General features: G+C 40.8%; 2 protein-coding genes across 41 annotated transcripts in view; one reads left to right on the top strand and one right to left on the bottom strand.

Moving 5' to 3' along the window:
- ABI2 (abl interactor 2) overlaps positions 1-4,984 on the top strand; it is a 118,012-nt gene extending 113,028 nt beyond the window's left edge. For all 37 annotated transcript variants that reach the window (XM_039470265.2, XM_039470264.2, XM_039470263.2 and 34 more), the window contains one exon: positions 9-4,984. In XM_039470265.2, coding sequence (XP_039326199.1) covers positions 9-184 — 176 coding nt within the window. In that variant the 3' untranslated portion in view covers positions 185-4,984. The remainder of the gene's footprint in view (positions 1-8) is intronic.
- The window catches only part of RAPH1 (Ras association (RalGDS/AF-6) and pleckstrin homology domains 1), a 105,080-nt gene continuing 88,846 nt past the window's right edge, over positions 4,455-20,688 (bottom strand). For all 4 annotated transcript variants that reach the window (XM_074399209.1, XM_074399208.1, XM_074399210.1 and 1 more), the window contains one exon: positions 4,455-20,674. In XM_074399209.1, coding sequence (XP_074255310.1) covers positions 18,692-20,674 — 1,983 coding nt within the window. In that variant the 3' untranslated portion in view covers positions 4,455-18,691. The remainder of the gene's footprint in view (positions 20,675-20,688) is intronic.

Below are 20,688 nucleotides of genomic sequence, written 5' to 3'. Positions count from 1 at the left end.
CCTCCCAGTTGTGGCAATTTATGACTATACAAAAGACAAGGAAGATGAGCTGTCCTTTCAGGAAGGAGCCATTATTTATGTCATCAAGAAGAATGATGATGGTTGGTATGAGGGAGTTATGAATGGAGTGACTGGGCTTTTTCCTGGGAATTATGTTGAGTCTATCATGCATTATTCTGAGTAGAGCTCAGCAGGGAAGTGCTTGCCTCACAGGAATAGTCAGGTCTTCCCAGATTATCTGAAGGCCCTGGAGATTCCACTCCAGTAAAGTAGAATGAAGGATACAAATGATAAAAATTACACTTGTTTTTTGTTTATCCCCCAGTATTAAAAACAAAAAAAGCAAGCTGAGTCTGAACAAATGGATCTTTCTGCCGTCATTTGTACTATGCCGAGTTGTCTGGATTGAAATAAAGTGACCATTTTTTTTATATGTCAGAGGTATAACAACATAACTGTGTAGCCAAAACAAAATCAGATTAAGACTGATTCGGAAAAATCTGGGATCTTTCTCAGGAATACTGTATGCCCTTGGGATTTCTCCTCCTACAGAATCTGTGGCATTGGATGTTCTTCATTGCCTGTGCTAAGGGGTTAACCTCATGGCCCAGTTGGTACCCTGCCCCTCCTTTTCTTCCACTTGTATGAAGAGGAGGGAACCAATATTTAAATACCACACTTAACCATTTTTACTATTATTTCAGATGGCTTTTTTCTTCTGTAACACTGTAAATTCTGCATTGTCTCAGCACTTGAGTGCACCAGACGAGTGCATGGTGAACTCACTTGCATCCCTTCATATTTGTTTGTGGATTATAAGGATGATGAAATGTGAAAGTCTCCCAACATTCTGAGGGTGGCAAACGCCGGCCACCATTTGATTTTAATGTGCTGCTGCATGAGACTGCACTGTTGCTAATGGCCGGTGTACCCAGATGTGAAGTGTGGTAGACTGGTTCATGTGCGGAGGTGGGTGTGTGAAGGTCCTTAAGGTTCTGAAGAGACTGAACTGTGGAAATGCTCTTAGCAGGCATCCCGAACCCTTGCCATCGGTGCTGTTTTGAGTAGATCTTGGAGTTCAGACCAACTCTGATGATCACTTCTTTCACTATTTAGAAAATCGTATTCTACTTTGGAAGAGAATAGTGGTTATTTTCAAGTCTCTTGACAGTCACTGGGAATAAAAGGTTTGTTAATGTGCTCTCTGGGTGTGATTAATGGCCAGTATTAGTTGCTGCTGTATCATTGACTCACTTAGCTGCAGAAAAGGTAATACTCTCCTGATTTTGTATTATTGGACTCTTAAGTATCTGCTTTTAGTCAGAATTTAAACCTATCTCAGACTAAGAATATCATGAATAAGATTAATAGGCCAAAATACATATCTAATCACATTGATAAAAATTAATAGAACTTTGACACAAACAAAATACATTTTCCCCATCTGTACAATAAATACAGCTTCAGATTCAATGGAGTTTGTAGGGCAGATGGCTTTAACCTTCACTACTGTAGTCAGTATAGGAAATATTGAAAAAATCCAGGAGGGCTTGCCTCTTTGTAGGTGGTTACTGTGATGGTGGGCCAGCCCTATTCAGGCCCAGAGCTGCTAACATGGGCTCTACTCAGTCCCAGTGACTTGGCCAGAATAGAGCTTTGCCAAGTAACTTCCCTGTGCTAGGTGAAAGGAGAAAAGCAATAGCTACATATATTTCAAATGAGGTATTGAACAAGTTCAGAAAGAGGAACTTGAATGAAAAGTGAACAAGTGTAGTAGTGCGTGAGGAAATTCAGAATGATGTAGGCAGAAGTTAATATTCCACTTGTAAATGTTATCTGAACATAAGAACATTTAATTGAGACCCCGCTATAGACTGTCTTTATTAAGACCTTTTTGTTTTAAGGTTGTTTTTAACAATGCATTTCGAGTTACAATCGCTATTTTTCTTTCAGATTTTCCCAACACTTTGTATTTGTTAGGTTTCATTAACTTGCCTCCTGTATACATTCCACTTCATTTCTTTTAGGTAATTTCTACATCTTTTATTCCTTGTTTTCTTGCAGTGTAATGGCCCTGAATGTCCTCTGAGCCTTTAGCTCCATTATGGACCCAAACTAAACTATACTTGGATAGGTTAAGCTCTCCTTAGTGTACTGGTCTATAATTAGAAAAATGTTTTGAAATTAGATGTTCTCCTTATTTATTTAAACAGCTTTTTGCTGAGAAAGCTTAGTGGATTAATGAGGCAGAGGGTGTTTTGAAATCCACTAGTAGTTCCCACAGGCTGGGAGTGGTGGCACACACCTGTAATCCCAGTACTTTGGGAGGCTGAGGTGGGTGGATCATGAGGTTAAGAAATTGAGACCATCCTGGCTAACATGGTGAAACTGCAGCTCTACTAAAGATACAAAAATTAGCTGGGTGTGGTGGCAAGCACGTGTAGTCCCAGCTCCTCCGGAGGCTGAGACAGGAGAATTGCTTGAACCCAGGATGCAGAGGTTGTAGTGAGCCGAGATCATGCCACTGCACTCCAGCCTGGTGACAGAGTGAGACTCCGTCTCAAAAACAAAAAAGTAGTTCCCACAGCTCACCACTACAGCAGAGAAGACAACTGTGCAGAAAACAGAGTTGGTGGCGGTCAGCAGGAATGCAGCTGGCCTGTTGGACCCCTGCTGGATGGGGGAGTGCAGAAGACACTGGTGAAGTCCTTTATACTGAAGACCTGTGGTTGGGAGCAGGGGGAAGTCCATGGGTCTGCTGATTTTTTTTCCCTATTTAGTACTAATGTGTGTATGATCTTTGTTTTACAAACAATACCTGTTGGATTTTCTGCATAGTTTAAAATTTTTGTAGTTTTGAATTCTATAGATTATCTTGGAAGGATACTGTGTGATGACAGGATAGGCGCACAGTAATTGGAGACTTTTAATGTATGTAATATTTCATAGATTGCATGCTATTAATAGTCTGTGAGGGTAGTATTTTTTGTTTTATTGTAAGTTCCCCTCATTTATCTTTTTATAAATTAAAAGATGGTGTTAGGAATTCCAAATGAATGCAGAAAAATCTTCCATGCTGTGTAATAATAATGTAACAGATGATCCAAGTCCAAAAGCTGACCAATAAAGCAACCATGTTATCAGGATAGAGGAAATCTAATGGGAGAGGGGATTCTTCCCTCCTAAAGTTTGTGGGTCCAGTCCCTTAAAAAAAATGAATAGTTGTCTTTTTCTTTTGTCATTAGAAATCGGAAGTCCATGGGGATATGAATGGAAATATATTTTTTTCTTGTTGTCTTTGACCTTATGGCCAAGGCAATAAATCAAAAATAATAGTGCCAATGTGTCAAAATCTACATCTGATTCAGCCTGCCGTTTGGAATAAATATGAATCTTTTAAGCTATCTTGTTTAGTATTTTCCATCATTGAGCTACTTCCTATCTCCCTCAGAGGCGCCTGCTGTTCCCATTTGAGAGTTGACAATGGCCTGCTAATTTTGCTGTGTCCCTAAAAGTTACTGGGTGTGAAACCTTTTCATCCCCTCCTTTTTCCTACTACTGGTGTTTATTATTTGGCTAGAGAATATTATACATCTTTAATGTGATGTGTGTAATGGAGCTGCACTCCTTGGCCGTTTTTGTTGACGATAACTACTTAAGATTTTTTTTCTTTGAAAGGCATCAAAATGATGGTAGTTTGCTTTTATCTTTTTGTGTTCATTTTCTTTTAGTAGGTGACCTTTCTGCATTAAGAACTGTGTTTATCTTTTACTACCTTCTCTTTTCTCCTTTGTGGAGAGAGCATGTTATGTCCTGAAGGTGACCTTTGCCTTTGAAAAAGTTTGATGGAATTCGCAGGTGACTGACAAGTCTTTGAAAAGAATGGGCTCTGTTCACTTCTGGACTTTTTGGCCAGGAACTCCTGATTGGTGTTAAGGTGATAATTTCCCCCATATGATTTACTTAGAATCACAGAATTTGAGCTAGATGAGATTTTTAAAATTCTGGTTGTCTCATTTGACTGATGAAGTAAGTTTTCTTCTTCATGTTAACAGCTAGTAACAGCAGAGTTCTCACTCAGTGGTCAATTTTCCACTGCACCACAACTGTCTTAACTAAATGTGCTGTATTTTTCTTTAAAAGTCAGGAGTTTTATTTGATGTTTTCAAGAATATACTAGAAAAGGTATGCCATGTTTTGATAAATACTGTCGGAGTTGTGTAAAGGCGTATACTAACTGCAACCTTAGTGAAAATAATCTTCATTTTCACCCCTCCTAAAACTACACTAAGTATAAACACTTTCCCATAAGGTATGTTTGGTAGGAATGTTATATTAATTCAACACTGGTAGGAGCGCAGCACAGCAGCCTTATTGGAGAGAGCTTTATAAAAGTGATTAAATGGGGAGGCATTGAGCTCATTACCTTTATTTTGTGCTGACCTTTGTTCCTATTTGGTTGAGACACTCATTCTAAAAAAAAAAAAAAAAAAAAAAAAAAAAACAACGAAACGACAGGGCCTAGCTGTGTATAAATGATCCTTGCTGAATATCTTAAGGTTTTTTGTAAAAAAAAAAAAAAAAGAAAAAAAAAGAAAAGAAAGAAAAACCAAAAAAAGCTTATTTTCACATTAAAATGAAATCTCTTTTGCAACTTAAGAATTCTATGGAAAAAGTTTTTATCATATTTTGTGTCCTTGCACCATTTTTCTTAAAAAAATGGCTTACAAAAAAGAATGTAAACAATTTGTGATCTGGCCAGTTGTGCTTTTAGCTTCCAGAGGGAGAGTTGGAGATACTATGAGTGAGTTGACTAAAAACCATCCAGGAGAACTTAAGGGAGCACTCTGTTGCCAGTAATGTTTCTTGTGTGCCATTAAACCACCTCCAGATGAGTGGAGGAACATCACTTTTTAATTTAATTGTATTTGGAATTGTTGCCGTGTACTAAGAACTTGACCTAAATAAAATCCCACAAAGTATATTCAAATGTCTTGTTAACTTATTTACATAAACAACCTCTTTTTCTAAGGTGGTACCTGAGTGTACACATTAGGGATAATCTTTGACTTTCCTGTTGTTCTGAACCAGGGAGCTACTTTTTACTACTGAAGTCTTTTTAGCCTTCAGATATTTAAAATGTTGAGTTTTAAATTTGTCCTCTGAAGTTTTTCCCCTCAAGACAGCTGCTCTTAATTAAGAACTTTCTAGGGCGGGCGCGGTGGCTCAAGCCTGTAATCCCAGCACTTTGGGAGGCCGAGGCGGCTGGATCACGAGGTCAAGAGATCGAGACCATCCTGGTCAACATGGTGAAACCCCGTCTCTACTAAAAATACGAAAAATTAGCTGGGCATGGTGGCGCGTGCCTGTAATCCCAACTACTCAGGAGGCTGAGGCAGGAGAATTGCCTGAACCCAGGAGGCGGAGGTTGCGGTGAGCCGAGATCGCGCCATTGCACTCCAGCCTGGGTAACAAGAGTAAAACTCCGTCTCAAAAAAAAAAATAAAAATAAAAATAAAAAAAGAACTTTCTAATCCTGTTTTGCTTCACTTGAACCTGAGTTTTCTTATCACTTTCCTTCAAATCTAATTGTTAATATTTCCAATTCTGTACATTTTTTTTTAAACACTGACGGGCGTTGCTGACTAAAAAAAAATTACTGCAGACTGGTCAGAAGTGAGTCTAAAAGACCACTAGCTTAGCCAGTGCTTTGTTGCTGTAAGAAAGAGCCTAGTTTATAAAGAATTTTCTGGGGGCGGGGGGGACAACGATCCAAGATGGCTGAATAGGAACAGCTCTGGAGTGCAGTTCCCAGCAAGAAGGAAGAGGGTGAGTGATCACCGCATTTCCAAACTAACTTTTACTGCCCACAGACTAGGAGATTCCCGGGCAGCAAAGTGCCAGGACTCTCAAGCATGTCTGTTTCAGTCAGCGCAGTGGTTCTCCGCACAAAAACAAATCTGGGTGCCGTTTCAACTGGCGCATGGAATGCCTGGGAGACAGAGTTGCCCATTCAACTGAAAAAGGGGGCTGAAACAGGGAGCCAGGTGATGTGGCTTGGTGGGCACCACCTCCATAAAGACAAGCAATCTGAAATGCTCTGGATTGAGTCAGCAAGCACAGCTGGAGCTGGGACAGTCCAACTCTGTTGAGGGAAGGGCAGCTGCCATTACTGAGGCAGTCCACCACTACTGAGGCAGTTCTAACTATACCTCTATAAACAAAACCACAAGGAAGTTCACACAGCAGCTGGGCAGAGCCCACAGCAGCTCAGCAACACCTCTGCTGACAGACTCTGACTAAGCTACCTCCTCGCTGGGAAAGGCATCTGAAAAAAGGCAGCAGCATGTCAGAAGTTAACTAATAAAATCCCACCTACCCAGGACAGAGCATGTAGGGAAAAAAAGGCAGTTATGAGCTCTGCTGTAGCAGACTTAAATGTACCTGCCCAGCAGCTCTGAACAGAACAACGGAACTGACAGCTGAACACTTGAGCTCCTGTAAGGAACAGACTGTCTCCTCAAGCAACTCCTCAACCCCCGTATATCCAAAGAGACACCTCATAAAGGACAGCTCAGGCTGACATCTGGCTGGTATCCTTCTGGGACAAAGATAACAAGCAGCAACTGGTAGCAACCCTTACTGTTCTGCAGCCGCTGCAGGTGATCCTCAGGCAAACAGGGTCTGGAGTGGATCTCCAGCAGTCCTAAAGCAGAGGAGCCTGTTAGAAGGAAAACTAAAAAAGAAATAATCATCAACACAAAGGATGTCCACTCAGAGACCTCATCCAAAGGTCACGAACTACAAAGACCACAGGTAGATAAATCCACAAAGATGGGAAGAAACCAGCGCAAAAAGGATGAAAACACCCAAAACCAGAACGCCTCTCCTCCAAGGGATCGTAACTCCTCACCAGCAAGGTAACAAGGCTGGATGGAGAATGAGTTTGATGAAACAGGCTTCAGAAGGTGGGTAATAACAAACTTATCTGAGCTAAAACAACATGTTCTAACCCAATGCAAAGAAACTAAGAACCTTGAGGAATGGTTTGACAAAATGCTAACAAGAATAAACAGCTTAGACAAGAATATAAATGAACTGATGGAGCTGAAAAACAACACAAGAACTGCGAGAAGCATACACAAGTTTCAATAGCCAAATCAACCAAGCAGAAGAAAGGATATCAGAGATTGAAGATGAACTCAAATAAAATGAGAAGGCAAGATTAGAGAAAAAAGTAAAAAATGAACAAAGCCTCCAAAAAATAGGGGATTCTGTGAAAAGACCTAATTTACATTTGATAGGTGTACCTGAATGTGACAGAGAGAATGAATCCAAGCTGGAAAACACTTTTCAGGATATCCAGGAGAACTTCCCCAACATAGCAAGGCAGGCCCGTATTCAAGTTCAGGAAATATAGAGACCACCACATAGATATTCCTCAAGAAGAGCAATCCCAAGGCACACAATCGTCAGATTCACCAGGGTCGAAATGAAAGAAAAAATGTTAAGGGCAGCAAGAGAGAGCTCAGGTTACCCACAAAGGGAAGCCCATCAGACTCAGCAGATCTCTCAGCAAAAACCCTACAAGCCAGAAGAGAGTGGGGGCCAACATTCATCATCCTTAAAGAATAGGCCTTTCAACCTAGAATTTGACATTCAGCCAAACTAAGCTTCATAAGTGAAGGAGAAATAAAATCCTTTACGAACAAGCAATTGCTGAGAGATTTCGCTACCACCAGGCCCGCCTTACAAGAGCTCCTGAAAGAAGCACTAAACAAGGAAAGGAACCACCAGTACCAGCCACTCCAAAAATGTACCAAATGGTAAAGAGCATCAACACAATGAAGAAACTGCGTCAACTAACGGGCAAAACAAACAGCTAGCATCACAATGGCAGGATCAAATTCACACATAACAATATTAACCTTAAATGTAAATGGGCTAAGTGCTCCTATCAAAAGACACAGATTGGCAAAGTGGATAAAAAGTCAAAACCCATCAGTGTGCTGTATCCAGGAAACCCATCTCACATGCTAGGATACACACAGGCTCAAAATAAAGGGATGGAGGAAGATTTACCAAGCAAATGGAGAGCCAAAAAAAGCAGGAGTTGCAATCCTAGTCTCTGGTAAAATGGACTTTAAACCAACAAAGATCAAAAGAGACACAGAAGGGCATTACATAATGGTAAAAGGATCAATGCATCAAGAAGAGCTAAGGATCCTAAATATATACGCACCCAATACAGGAGTACCCAGGTACATAAAGCAAGTTCTTAATGATCTACAAAGAGACTTGGATTCCCACACAGTAATAGTGGGAGACTTAATAACACTCCACTGTCAATATTAGATCAATGAGACAGAAAATTAAGGATATCCAGGAATTGAACTCAGATCTGGACCTAGCAGACATAATAGACATTTAAAGAACTCTCCACCCCAAATCCAAAGAATATACATTCTTAACAGCACCACATCACACCTATGCTAAAACTGACCACATAATTGGAAGTAAGTAACTCCTCGGCAAATGGAAAAGAACGGAAATCACAACATCAGACCACAGTGCGATCAAATCAGACTCAGGATTAAGAAACTAACTCAGAACCACACAACTTCACAGAAACTGAACACCTGGCTCTTGAATGTTGACTGGATAAACAATGAAATGAAGGCAGAAATAAAGATGTTCTTCAAAGCCAACGAGAATGAAGACACAACATACCAGAATCTCTGGGACACATTTAAAGCAGTGTCTAGAGGAAAATTTATGGCAATAAATGCCCACAGGAGAAGCAAGGAAGGATCTAAAATCGACACGCTATCATCAAAATGGAAAGAGCTAGAGAAGCAAGATCAAAAATACCTCAAAAGCTAGCAGAAGACAAGAAATAACTAAGATCAGAGCAGAACTGAAGGAGATACACAAAAAGCCCTCGAAAAAATTAATGAATCCAGGAGCTGGTTTTTTGAAAAGATCAACAGAATAGACCACTAGCCAGATTAATAGAAAAGAGAGAAGAATCAAATAGATGCAATAAAAAACAATAAAGGGGATATCACCACAGATTCCACAAAAATACAAGCTACCATCAGAGATTACTATAAAAAACTCTATGCACATAAACCAGCAAACCTGTTAGAAATGGACAAATTCCTGGACATTTACACCCTCCCAAGACTAAACCAGGAAGAAGTCAAAACCGTGAATAGAACAATAACAAGGGCTGAAATTGAGGCAGCAATTAATAGCTTACCAACCAAAAAATGCCAGGTCCAGATGGCTTCACAGCTGAATTCTACCAGACATACAAAGAGGAGCTGGCACCACTCCTTCTGAAACAATCCGAAAAGAGGGAATTGTCCCCAAATCATTTTATGAGACCAACGTCATCCTGATACCAAGAAAATTTCAGGCCAATATCCATGATGAACACAGATGCAAAAATATTCAATAAAATACTGGCAAAGCAATTGCAACAGCACATCAAAAAGCTTATCCATCACGATCATGAAGTAGGCTTCATTTCAGGGATGCAAGGCTGGTTCAACATATGCAAGTCTGTAAATGTAATTCACCACATAAACCAGAACCAAAGACAAAAACCACGATTACCTCAATAGATGCAGAGAAGGCCTTTGACAAAATTCAGCACTTTATAATAAAAACTCTCAATAAACTAGGTATCGACGGAAAGTATCTCAAAATAGTAAAAGCTATTTATGACAAACCCACAGCCAGTATCATACTGAATGGGCAAAAACTGGAAGCATTCATTTGAAATCTGGCACTAGACAAGGATGCCCTCTCTCACAACTCCTATTCAATATCGTATTGGAAGTTCTAGCCAGAGCAATCAGGCAAGAAAAAGGGTATTCAATTAGGAAAGGAGGAAGTCAAATTATCTCTAGTTTGCAGATGACATGATTGTATATTTAGAAGACCCCATCGTCTCAGCCCAAAGTCTCCTGAAACTGATAAGCAACTTCAGCAAAGTCTCAGGATACAAAATCAATGTGCAAAAGTCACAAGCATTCCTATACACCAATAACTTAAAGAGAGCCAAATCAAGAACCAACTGCCATTCACAATTGCTACAAAGAGAATAAAATACCTAGGAATACAACTAATACAGGATGTAAAGGACCTCTTCAAGGAGAACTACAAACCACTGCTCAATGAAATAAGAGAGGACACAAACATATGGAGAAACGTTCCATGCTCATGGTTAGGAACAATCGATATTGTGAAAATGGCCATACTGCCCAAAATAATTTATAGATTCAATGCTATCCCCATCAAGCTACCAATGACCTTCTTCACAGAACTGGAAAAAAACACCCTAAACTTCATATGGAACCAAAAGAGAGCCTGCATAGCCACGTCAATTCTAAGCAAAAAGAACAAAGCTGGAGGCATCACACTACCTATACTTTTATAGTTTGACTTCAGACTATACTACAAGGTTATAGTAATCAAAACAGCATGGTAGTGGTACCAAAACAAGAGATACAAACCAATGGAACAGAACAGAGGCCCTGGAGGCAACACCACACATCTACAACCATCTGATCTTTGACAAATCTGACAAAAACAAGCAACAGGGAAAGGATTCCCTGTTTAATAAATGCTGTTGGGAAAACTGGATAGCAGTGTGCAGAAAGCAGAAACTGGACCCCTTCCTGACACCTTACACTAAAATTAACTCCAGATGGATTAAATACTTAAACACAAGACCTGACACCATAAAAAACCCTAGAAGAAAACCTAGGCAAAACCATTTAGGACATAGGCATAGGCAAGGACTTCATGACTAAAACACCAAAAGATTTGGCAACAAAAGCCAAAACAGACAAATGGGATCTAATTAAACTCCAGAACTTCTGCACAGCAAAAGAATCATTAGCGTGAACTGGCAACCAACAGAATGGGAAAAAAATTCTGCAATCTATCCATCTGACAAAGGGCTAACATCCAGAATCTATGAAGAACTAATGCACATTTACAAGAAAAAAAAAAAACCCATTCAAAAGTGGGCAAAGGATATAAACAGACACTTTACAAAAGACATATATGAGGCCAACAAACGAAAAAATGCTCGTCATCACTGGTCATTAGAGAAATGCATATCAAAACCACATTGAGATACCACCTCATACCAGTTAGAATGGCAATCATTTAAAAATCTGGAGACAACAGATGCTGGAGAGGGTGTGGAGAATTGGGAACACTTTTACACTGTTGGTGGGAGTGTAAATTAGTTAAACCATTGTGGAAGACAGTGTAGCGCTTCCTCAAGGACCTAGAAATAGAAATTCCATTTGCCCCAGCAATCCCATTACTGAGTGTGTATCCAAAGGATTATAAATCATTCTGTTATAAAGACACATGCACATGTATGTTCACTGTGGCACTGTTTATAATAGCAAAGACCTGGAACCAACCCAAATGCCCATCAGTGATAGACTGGACAGGGAAAATGTGGCATATATACACCATGGAATACTATGCAGCCATTAAAAAATGAATGAGTTTATGTCCTTTGTAGGGACATGGATGAACCTGGAAACCATCATTCTCAGCAAACTGACACAAGAACAGAAAATCAAACACAGCATGTTCTCACTTGTAGATGGGTGTTGAACAGTGAGAACACATGGACACCGGGAGGGAAGCATCATACAGGATCTGCTGGGGGGACTAAGGGAGGGACAGCGGTGGGTAGGGAGTTGGGGAGGGATAACATGGGGAGAAATACCAGATACAGGTGATGGGGATGGAGGCAGCAAACCACATTGCCATGTATGTAACTAGGCAACGATCCTGCATATTGTTCACATGTACCCCAGAAACTAAAGTGCAATAAATTTTTTTTTTTTTTTTTTTTTTTTTTTTTTTTTTTTTTTTTTTTTTTTTTTTTTTGAGACGGAGTTTCGCCCTTGTTACCCAGGCTGGAGTGCAATGGCGCGATCTCGGCTCACCGCAACCTCCACCTCCTGGGTTCAGGCAATTCTCCTGCCTCAGCCTCCTGAGTAGCTGGGATTACAGGCACGTGCCACCATGCCCAGCTAATTTTTTGCACTTTTAGTAGAGACGGGGTTTCACCATGTTGACCAGGATGGTCTCGATCTCTCGACCTCGTGATCCAGCCGCCTCGGCCTCCCAAAGTGCTGGGATTACAGGCTTGAGCCACCGCGCCCGGCAATAAAATATATTTTTTAAAAATTCCTAATCATGTATCTGACGGTGGCAACAGTTTGTCTCCACAATACCCAAAATAATGTTTCAGATTTTCCCACTTTTCAAGCCCATCTTATTTCCTCTGTGCCTTTAATTTGGTATCATTAGGTAAGTTGAACAATAATGTAGAAAAACATGAAATACTGAGCTAGAACATTTACTGGTTTCTCTTATTAGTGAATAGGATTTTAGGTGTCAGAGCAGTCCTGTTTCAAAGATGTTTAGTATCCAATCTTTTGTTAATGATCCTATTCCTTGACTTTTACTTTCGAATTACACATTTGGGGTTGAACAGCTCTGTGGATTTAGGGCATGTGTTCCATTTTCCTGTCAGCTTGTGTTCACTGTGCTACATACACTGCTGCTTCTGAAGGCAAAGTACAGGTGCAGTTTCCAGAACCACGTATGACTAACAGATGCTGAACAAAGGGGGAAGGCTTCCACTTTTTTTTGCCCTAGTTTGGTATACAATAGTGATTTGTAAACACATTACAGTATGCAATTATACATACCTTCACATGGCAGTCCAACACGTTATTGTGACTCCAAATATTTGAAACAAAAGGCATTCCTTTATTAGTTTGTACTTAGTTCTTTGTTTAAAGAAGAAAAATCTTTAAGCCATTGTTACTTAATCACTAATGTATTTAATGGCCAAATTTTCCTAGTTGGCATAAACTACTCTTAAAAGTTAACAAATTGAACACATCAAACTAGTTTATTTTCCACACTTAATTTGTTCTGTGTATGGCCTATTTTCTTGGGTACCCTGATATGAAACGCAAAACCAGATTCTTGATGTCGATCCACAAACACTCAAAGTTCCCATGTTTAAATGAAATCTATGAATTTTTTTATTAGGGATTTGATAAGCTGACATAATGAAAACATGTAACTGAAAAACATTTACACTGACCGGTACGACTAGTGTGCTAAGCCATTACAATAGTTTACTGACAGTAACTGGCAAGAGTAACTTGGAAAATAACTTAATCCAGCAGAACAAAAACATCCTCAGTAGTACTGAATATATCTCTCTCATATATATATCTATATATATCTATATAGTTTTGCACAATCAGGGAGCAAGGCACATAATGAAATGAGCATACATTTATGCAGAAGAAAGTAATAGCAACAAAGCTGCAAGAAAAATTGTAACTTCATCTTCACTGAGCTGTGCATAATCCTCTGAATAATAATCTCCTCTACCTGGTACATTATAATGCAGTTCCTTGTCTTTTTCATGCTTTAAAAAAGTATATTTCTACGTTGTATCTACTTAGGGCAAAGCTCCCACAGCCTACAGGTTGGTGTGAGCCTTGACTCTGTTTTTTAAAGAAATGAGGGAGGAAGCAATCCCAGTTAAATATAATGTGCAATTCTCCTTTAAAACAGTAAACAATGTTTTTACAACACTTAGCACAAGCTAATTTTAAATGTACATCTCTGTAAGAGTTCACTAGTGGCTGATATTAAAATGAAGCAAAATCATTTGAAACATTCCAGTTAATGCTTATTTTCTAGGAGGGATTATTTACAAGTAGCGAAAAAGATGGAGGTGGGGAAATATGAAAAATGGCAGTTTTTGGTATTAGGTTACAATAAATTTAACGAATGACAATTTGCAAAATATAAGGGTTTCCCCCTTGAGTGCTGCAGACAAGTTTTACTTCCTAAGAGGTTGAGGCTTCAACTATCATGAGCTTGGTATTAGTGGCCATCCATGATACATATAATCACTTCTCAACTTAACCATCTATAAAATATGTAGTGTTTACCATCACCCTGACTCAATTCACTTTTCTAAACGTCTTTGGTAGAAAGCAGCCAGACCCCATGAGGGTAGTGATGTCTCTTGTGAGACACTTTCCATTTCTGCCAAAACTGGAAATACCACCTTCCTTTACTTTCATTAGCACCTCAAAGTTTTGCTTGTTGGATTTCTTTTTTAAAATATTCTGCCAAGAGTTCAAGGCACTGGGGGTTTACAGCAAGTATTTTCTCTTTCAAACGGTTTATTACTTCAAAGAGCAAAACAATTGGAGAGATTTTACAGCACTTCTCCAGTACGTTTTATCTTGTTTTTATCTAGCAAGTTTATTCTGCAGCTAAATTTCAGATTTCTTCTACATATAGACCTTCCAAGGGCACAGTAAGAACTGAGCACTTGTTTTGTTTGAGGGATAAACTGATAAAGGTGTAGAAATGTTCCGTTTGAATTTTAAAAGGAAAGGCTGGGTACAGTGGCTCATACCTGTAATCACAGCACTTTGGGAGGAGGCTGAGGCAGGAAGATCACTTGTGGCCAGGAGATCGAGACCAGCCTGGGCAACATAGTGAGACAGACTCCTGTCTCTAAGAAAACAAAACAAAACAAAACTTAAAGATAATAGGTATCTAATTCTTTTATACTTGCCTTTCTCTTTGGATCATATCTCAGCTTTGTGAGAGGTCACATATTCCTACAGGGTTAGGAATACCCTGGATAATTTATGCAAATGTAAAGTTTATATTTTAAAAAATGAAAGTGCCAAAAGGTACTTGCAATCTAAAGGGTTTTCCCGCCCAGAAACAGTCACCCCCTCATCAAGTGTATGACCCAATTATACTACTTTACTAAAAGCAAGTCATCACATCTATAACCATACAGGATCATATGGGTTCACTTGGTCTAAACTTGAGTGGTATTAAATCAGTTATAATTAGTTAGCTCTGTAAGTATATGAAAAACTTCCGGTAATGTGCAAAAATAGGAATGGATTTACCTGTTTAAAATCATTTTGCATAACAAAATTACTTTTAGCAGAGGAACAAAGGTGACAAAGAGTTATGTTGGTGGCTGATAGTCAAAACAGCCCAATCCACACCATTACCTCAAATAGGTATCAGGCTAATTTATAACTTTATAATTTCCTTAAGTTTATTAGTAGTTGTATTCTCTCAGAATAGCAGCAAATGAACCTTGAATTGGATGTGTACAGCTCCTAATAACCTTGGCCTCAGAGTTGTCACTTGGTTGGAATGATGACTGTCCAATTTAAATTTTCTTGATAAACTCAGCATTGTTTTCAGTGACAAGAAAACATACATGGTAAGGGGACCCAAGACAGTTCACCATGACAGTTCACAGTCCTTTGCAGGATCTGCCTTTGGTGGGCGGGAGCACCTAGATTTTAGAGGACTATAAAACACCATCATGTTTACTTTGTTTGAAATTTTCTGATGAAAACAGTCTTCTGTAACTTAAGATTCCACATTCTTTTTCATTTAAAAACTCCCAGAAACTTAACTATCCAATTTACAGCTAAGGTGGGTATCTGTAAAAACATTAAGAATAGTTACTCTTCCCAAGAGAATTACAGCATCTAAGGAAAAAAAAAAAAAGTATTTGAATAGTGAAAGTGAAGCTGGTAAAATCCAATACAGAATATCTAATATTTATTATTACCATCTATAAACCTGAAGTTATTTTACTGAGAATAGATTCTGCTGCCTTACAGCGTTGGTGTCAAAACTTTGAGCACAGAGTGATTCAATTTTGAAATGATCTCTAGTACAAATTAAGAGTGTCACTAATTAAGCAAGTCACTGGCCTCTGATAAGCACCTGTTTGCACTGCCCTCAGCAGCAGGATGAGTAATCCATGCTGTTCAGTTTTCACTACAGCCAGGTCAACTGCACAGACGAAGCAGCCAAGCTGGGTGAGGGCTGCAAGGCAGAAGGCAGTGAAAGGAGGCACAGTACTAGTGTCATCCGGCAGTAGATGCTTTCCATGAATATACCAGAGAAAAAGAGCTACAAAAATGCAATCTAGGAAAAGCTACATCCCAACAAAAATCCAAATTAAAGAAAACCCACTAAGGAGTAAAACGAAAAGTATCAAGTATCACTTTCGTGGTTTTTAAAATTCAGTTCACACGAGGTTAAAACATTTTCAACAGCCATTTCTGTCTGTGGAGGACTGTAAAGGGAAATGGTCTATTGTCAGACCAGCCACTGGACTGGGGGTAAAAATGACAGTCTCCTCCTCTAGCTCTGCTCTCTTCCTGGCATCATTAGTGTTCAAAAGGATGTCTGCTCTTCCAGAAAAACACCAAAATCCATGTGTTCAGGATGGCTATCATCAGGATTGACCCAAGCAAGAAATTCCAAGAAATCCTGCACTGAAAACATAAAGGCTGTTGTTTTAGGGCTCCAATCATGGGTGATAAAAGGTTGGGGGGGGCTACATTTTTCCCCTCAAAGAAAATTGAAGTTGTCTATCTTCTCATAAGAAAATCACCACAACAAAACTCAAAACTCTAGGAATGAATACTTTGATGATTGGATTCATACACTTAATAACTCTTTAACCCACAAATATGGGTGACCCTTGAACTAGAAAGCTGCAAGCAGGAGACTGAGAAATTCATTCATGAGTCACAGTGGAGCTTGGCAATCTACTCAAACATTACCCAAATTGCTGTGCATGCTTAAATGAACAATGCAAATGTGTTAAAGATCACTTTATAAGCATAAATATCAAACACAAAACTTGGTGAAATATTTGAAAGATGTCAATGGCATATATTCTTATTGCTCCATAACCACATGAACATAGTGAACAATATTCTGGAGATGTAGCAATGGAGAGGTGTCGCTTATTCTGTTTATGATGCAGTTTTCATGGAATGTGGGTTATGTGAGACCTTGAGTATACTGTACTAAGAAAGCACTTTTGCTCATTCTAGAATTATTTACCATCTCTTCCCCCACTTTATTGGCATCACTTTTTCCTTATGGGACAGTGTCAACTGATTGCTGCAGTTTGCATTGGTAATCATTCACAATAGGCACAGACTTTCATTACAAGATGCGCTCCCCTTCTAAGTGCTGAATGGCCCATTTTTATTCTCGTTTAGGAGCCACTCCTAAGATTGTGTTTTATTCCTAGTAGTGCAGTTTATCATCATAAGTTGTTGAGACAGTACATATTTATCTCATGTACCAAGGAAAATTCACAGAAAAAAGCATATAGTAGTATGTCATTACAGCGGTGATTCCATCTTATACCAAACTGCACATGCGTAACACGTCATGTCAAGTTACTGGACTTGGACTGTCCCACTCCATCAGAACTTCTGGTAACCTGGACTAATCACAACCAGGCTACAATCAGTAAGGGTCCTGGTAGCCCTGGTAGCTATAAATGAAACTGTTAAAAACCTATTCTTCCCTCTCCATGGCAGTCCCATATTAAGGAGTTTTTTGTATTACGTATTATAACCCATATACAACTGATTAATGACACTTGCACAGAGGCCAATTTTGTTCTCTCATCACCCCTCCTTTCTATAGAGCAATGCTCAAAAAATGCATTTTAAAAAGTGATTTTTTAAAATAATGATGCACCATATTGGGGCACAGAATGTGTGTATTTCGTATACCAATTGTCTACAGATATAAGAGTATCAACATCTACCTAAAGCACAGATTGTTAAGAAGGTCACTGGTGACCCAAAGACATACTGGGACAAAACATTACAGAGATAGCAGTGTTGTCTACCCTCTTAAAATTAATCAAAGTGAGGATCATGAAGCCAAGTTGATAAAGCTTCATAAAAATGTACTAAAAAGGAACTATCCATTATAGCACGAATTACCCATGTATCATAGACAAAGAGCTTACCTGTCAGAGAGCACATCCTAAATGCGGGTGGAGCACTGCAGCAGTACTGCAGCTGGAATGGCTGAGTTACACCATGTATTTACTTTCTATGCACAACCACATACAGATGGTGTCTGTGAACATTTCCCCATCCTGCACTAGTTACCCGTTCTATGAAGCTGAGAAATTTTCCTGATTTAAAGTGCCCCTTTATGTATAGCAATGAAGTGTCACTCAAGCAATTCTAACTTCAGCCAACTGGGGAAAAAACAAACACAAAAGCCTTATAGATATACCAAACATTCTGATGACTTTCTCAACCAGAAATAGCACATTATACATCTATTCCTTAGTTATATAATACACAACATGCACGAATAGGCTACACATGGACAGACACTTATAAATACCTTCTAAATAAGTGATTAGAAGTTTTTGGTCCAATCCACATGACACAGAAAAAAAATCTTAAGAGACAACACACATCCCCTTCCATGCCTCTTCCACCCAAAATATAGAACACCCATTTTCAGATTAGAAGAGAAAAAGAATAAATAGAACTCTCAGCTCTCTCTATATACACATACACATACATATATGTATACATAAACATACAACTGTGTGTACATGCACATGTGTACACACACACACACACACACACACACACACACACAAACTGGACACTACCTGAATAACATCATACCAGGAGGCTCTGAACACCTGAATTCACAGATGATCAGGTGAGCTGATTGTAGAACTGATTACAGATATCATGAAAATAAAATCCTATGGTGGCTACCAGTCTCTGGAGAGCTTGGTGTTCTGGTCTCTCTTGGGGGGAGCTGGAGGGGGTCCTCTCCGCAATGTTGCATAGCCTGATATATGACTGCCCCCATAACCAGCCTTCTGTTGATCAGACAGCAGTTCAGGGGGTGGAGGAGGCAGTGCCATATCATCCATGGTGGCTGTTGGTTCTGCTCTGGACATGCGGGAGGAGGAGAGTGAGCCGTGCCGAGTGATGGACTTCCGCTGCAGTGTCCTGTTGAGGTCAGCCAGGAATCCAGGCTGGACACTAAGGCTGGATTTGGGAGAAGTGGGCACTTGTGGCACAACTGTGGCCATTGTTGGCTGCTCAGACATCTCTGCTTGAGTGAGGCGGGTACTGTCATTCCGTTTGGGTCGTGTGGGTGGAGGGGCCTTCTTCATTGATGTTTTAGACCATGGTTGTGGTTGAGGATTAACGACTGCCACTTTTGGAGAGGTGTTTCCCGAGAATACTGCTGGAATCTCAATGGGGGGTAGAGGAAGCTCTATTTCGGGTGGAGGAGGTGGAAAGTCAGAATCGGATGGAGGAGAAGGAAATTCCACCACAGAGTCCTTTCCATGCCCACTCAGAACAGCAGCTTTTGCTGACACACACCCTTGTTGGAGAACTCCAGGAAGGATGACTCCAGAAAGATTGAGTTTTCCAGGTTTGGGGGGTGCTACAGGAGGTGGTAGAGTCTCCTTACTGGGAGACCCTGATTCTGCTGGCGGTGTAAACTTGCTGACTAGACTGTCCACCGAGGGTCTCTTGGACTCGGGGTGCTCTGCACCACTGCTGGATTTAATGCTGGAGTTGCGCTGTGGGGTTGGGGGTGGTTTCTTCCCCCCAGGGCTGGATGTCTTACTGGTCTTTTTGCCTGGAGATCCACTTTTGTCAGGGGTAGGAGAAGCCGTGGGTGGAGGTGGAGGTGGTGGTGGGGCTGGGGCAGGTGATGGGGGTGGAGGAGGAAACATCAGGCTGCTTTCAGGAGGGGGAGGAGGGAAGTCCGGAGAAGGGACTGGGATGGAGCTGGGTTGCCACTTGGGCTTTGCTTTCACTGCGGGAGGGGATTGTGGAGCTACATTTGCTGGGACAGGCTTTAAGGGCTGAGATTCCATGGCGGGGGGAGTTGGAGGGGGTGGAAACTGGCTGGCTATCTGCTTCACGACTGAGGGCACCGGTGACAGTGGAGAGGGAGGAGGTTTTGCACAGAAGCTCTGTTGCTTGGGTAATGTTGGCGGGGGTACTGGAACAGGAGGGGTAAAGGGAGAGGGTGCAATGTAAGAAACAGGGAAAGCCGGCTGCTTTTTCACTGGGGGGACTGGAGGAGTAAGTGTGGGTGGTGCAGCTTGTGTCACAACAGGTGCCACAGTCTTGGTGCTGGTTGGTGGGGGGATGGTCACAAGGGGTTTTGGCGGGGCTTGAGGAGGGAGGGGTGCAGGAATAGGAGGTGGTGGGGGGGGTGTTGGGGGAACCGCCTGAGTAATATGCTGAACTTGATGGATCTTCAGTGGAGGAGGCGGGGCACTGAACTGTGGGAGGGATGGGGCACAAGGTACAGGCTTTAGCTGGGCCATGGCAGAGCCCGGGGTTGGGGGTGGAGGAGGCGGAGGGGGTGGTGGAACAACTCCATTGGGGGGCACCAGGATCTGAGGCTTCCCTGACTGTGACTGCATTACTGGGGGTGTTGGCGGCTTAAAAAGAGCCCCTGAATGCTGAGACGCATTCTGTAGCCGCGTTATTGTGCTGTACTTGACGAACATTGGGGCTGCCGAGCCTGCAGAAGGTGCAGACTGGCTGGGGAGAGGGGGAGGAGGGGGCGGTGGGGGAGGTGGGGGAGGAGGAGGTGGGGGTGGCGGAGGAGGCAGAGGTGGTGTAGGCTGTGAAGCAGTGTAGGGGGTGACTATCTTAGGTTGTGGGGATAAAGGGGGCACAAGTGAAGTGTAGGGCCGATTCATAGACTCCATTCTGGCCTAAAAGAAGTATA

This window comes from Saimiri boliviensis, chromosome 5 (assembly GCF_048565385.1).
Source record: "Saimiri boliviensis isolate mSaiBol1 chromosome 5, mSaiBol1.pri, whole genome shotgun sequence".
Taxonomy (NCBI): Eukaryota; Metazoa; Chordata; class Mammalia; order Primates; family Cebidae; genus Saimiri; species Saimiri boliviensis.
This window is presented reverse-complemented; position numbering and strand designations above follow the sequence as displayed.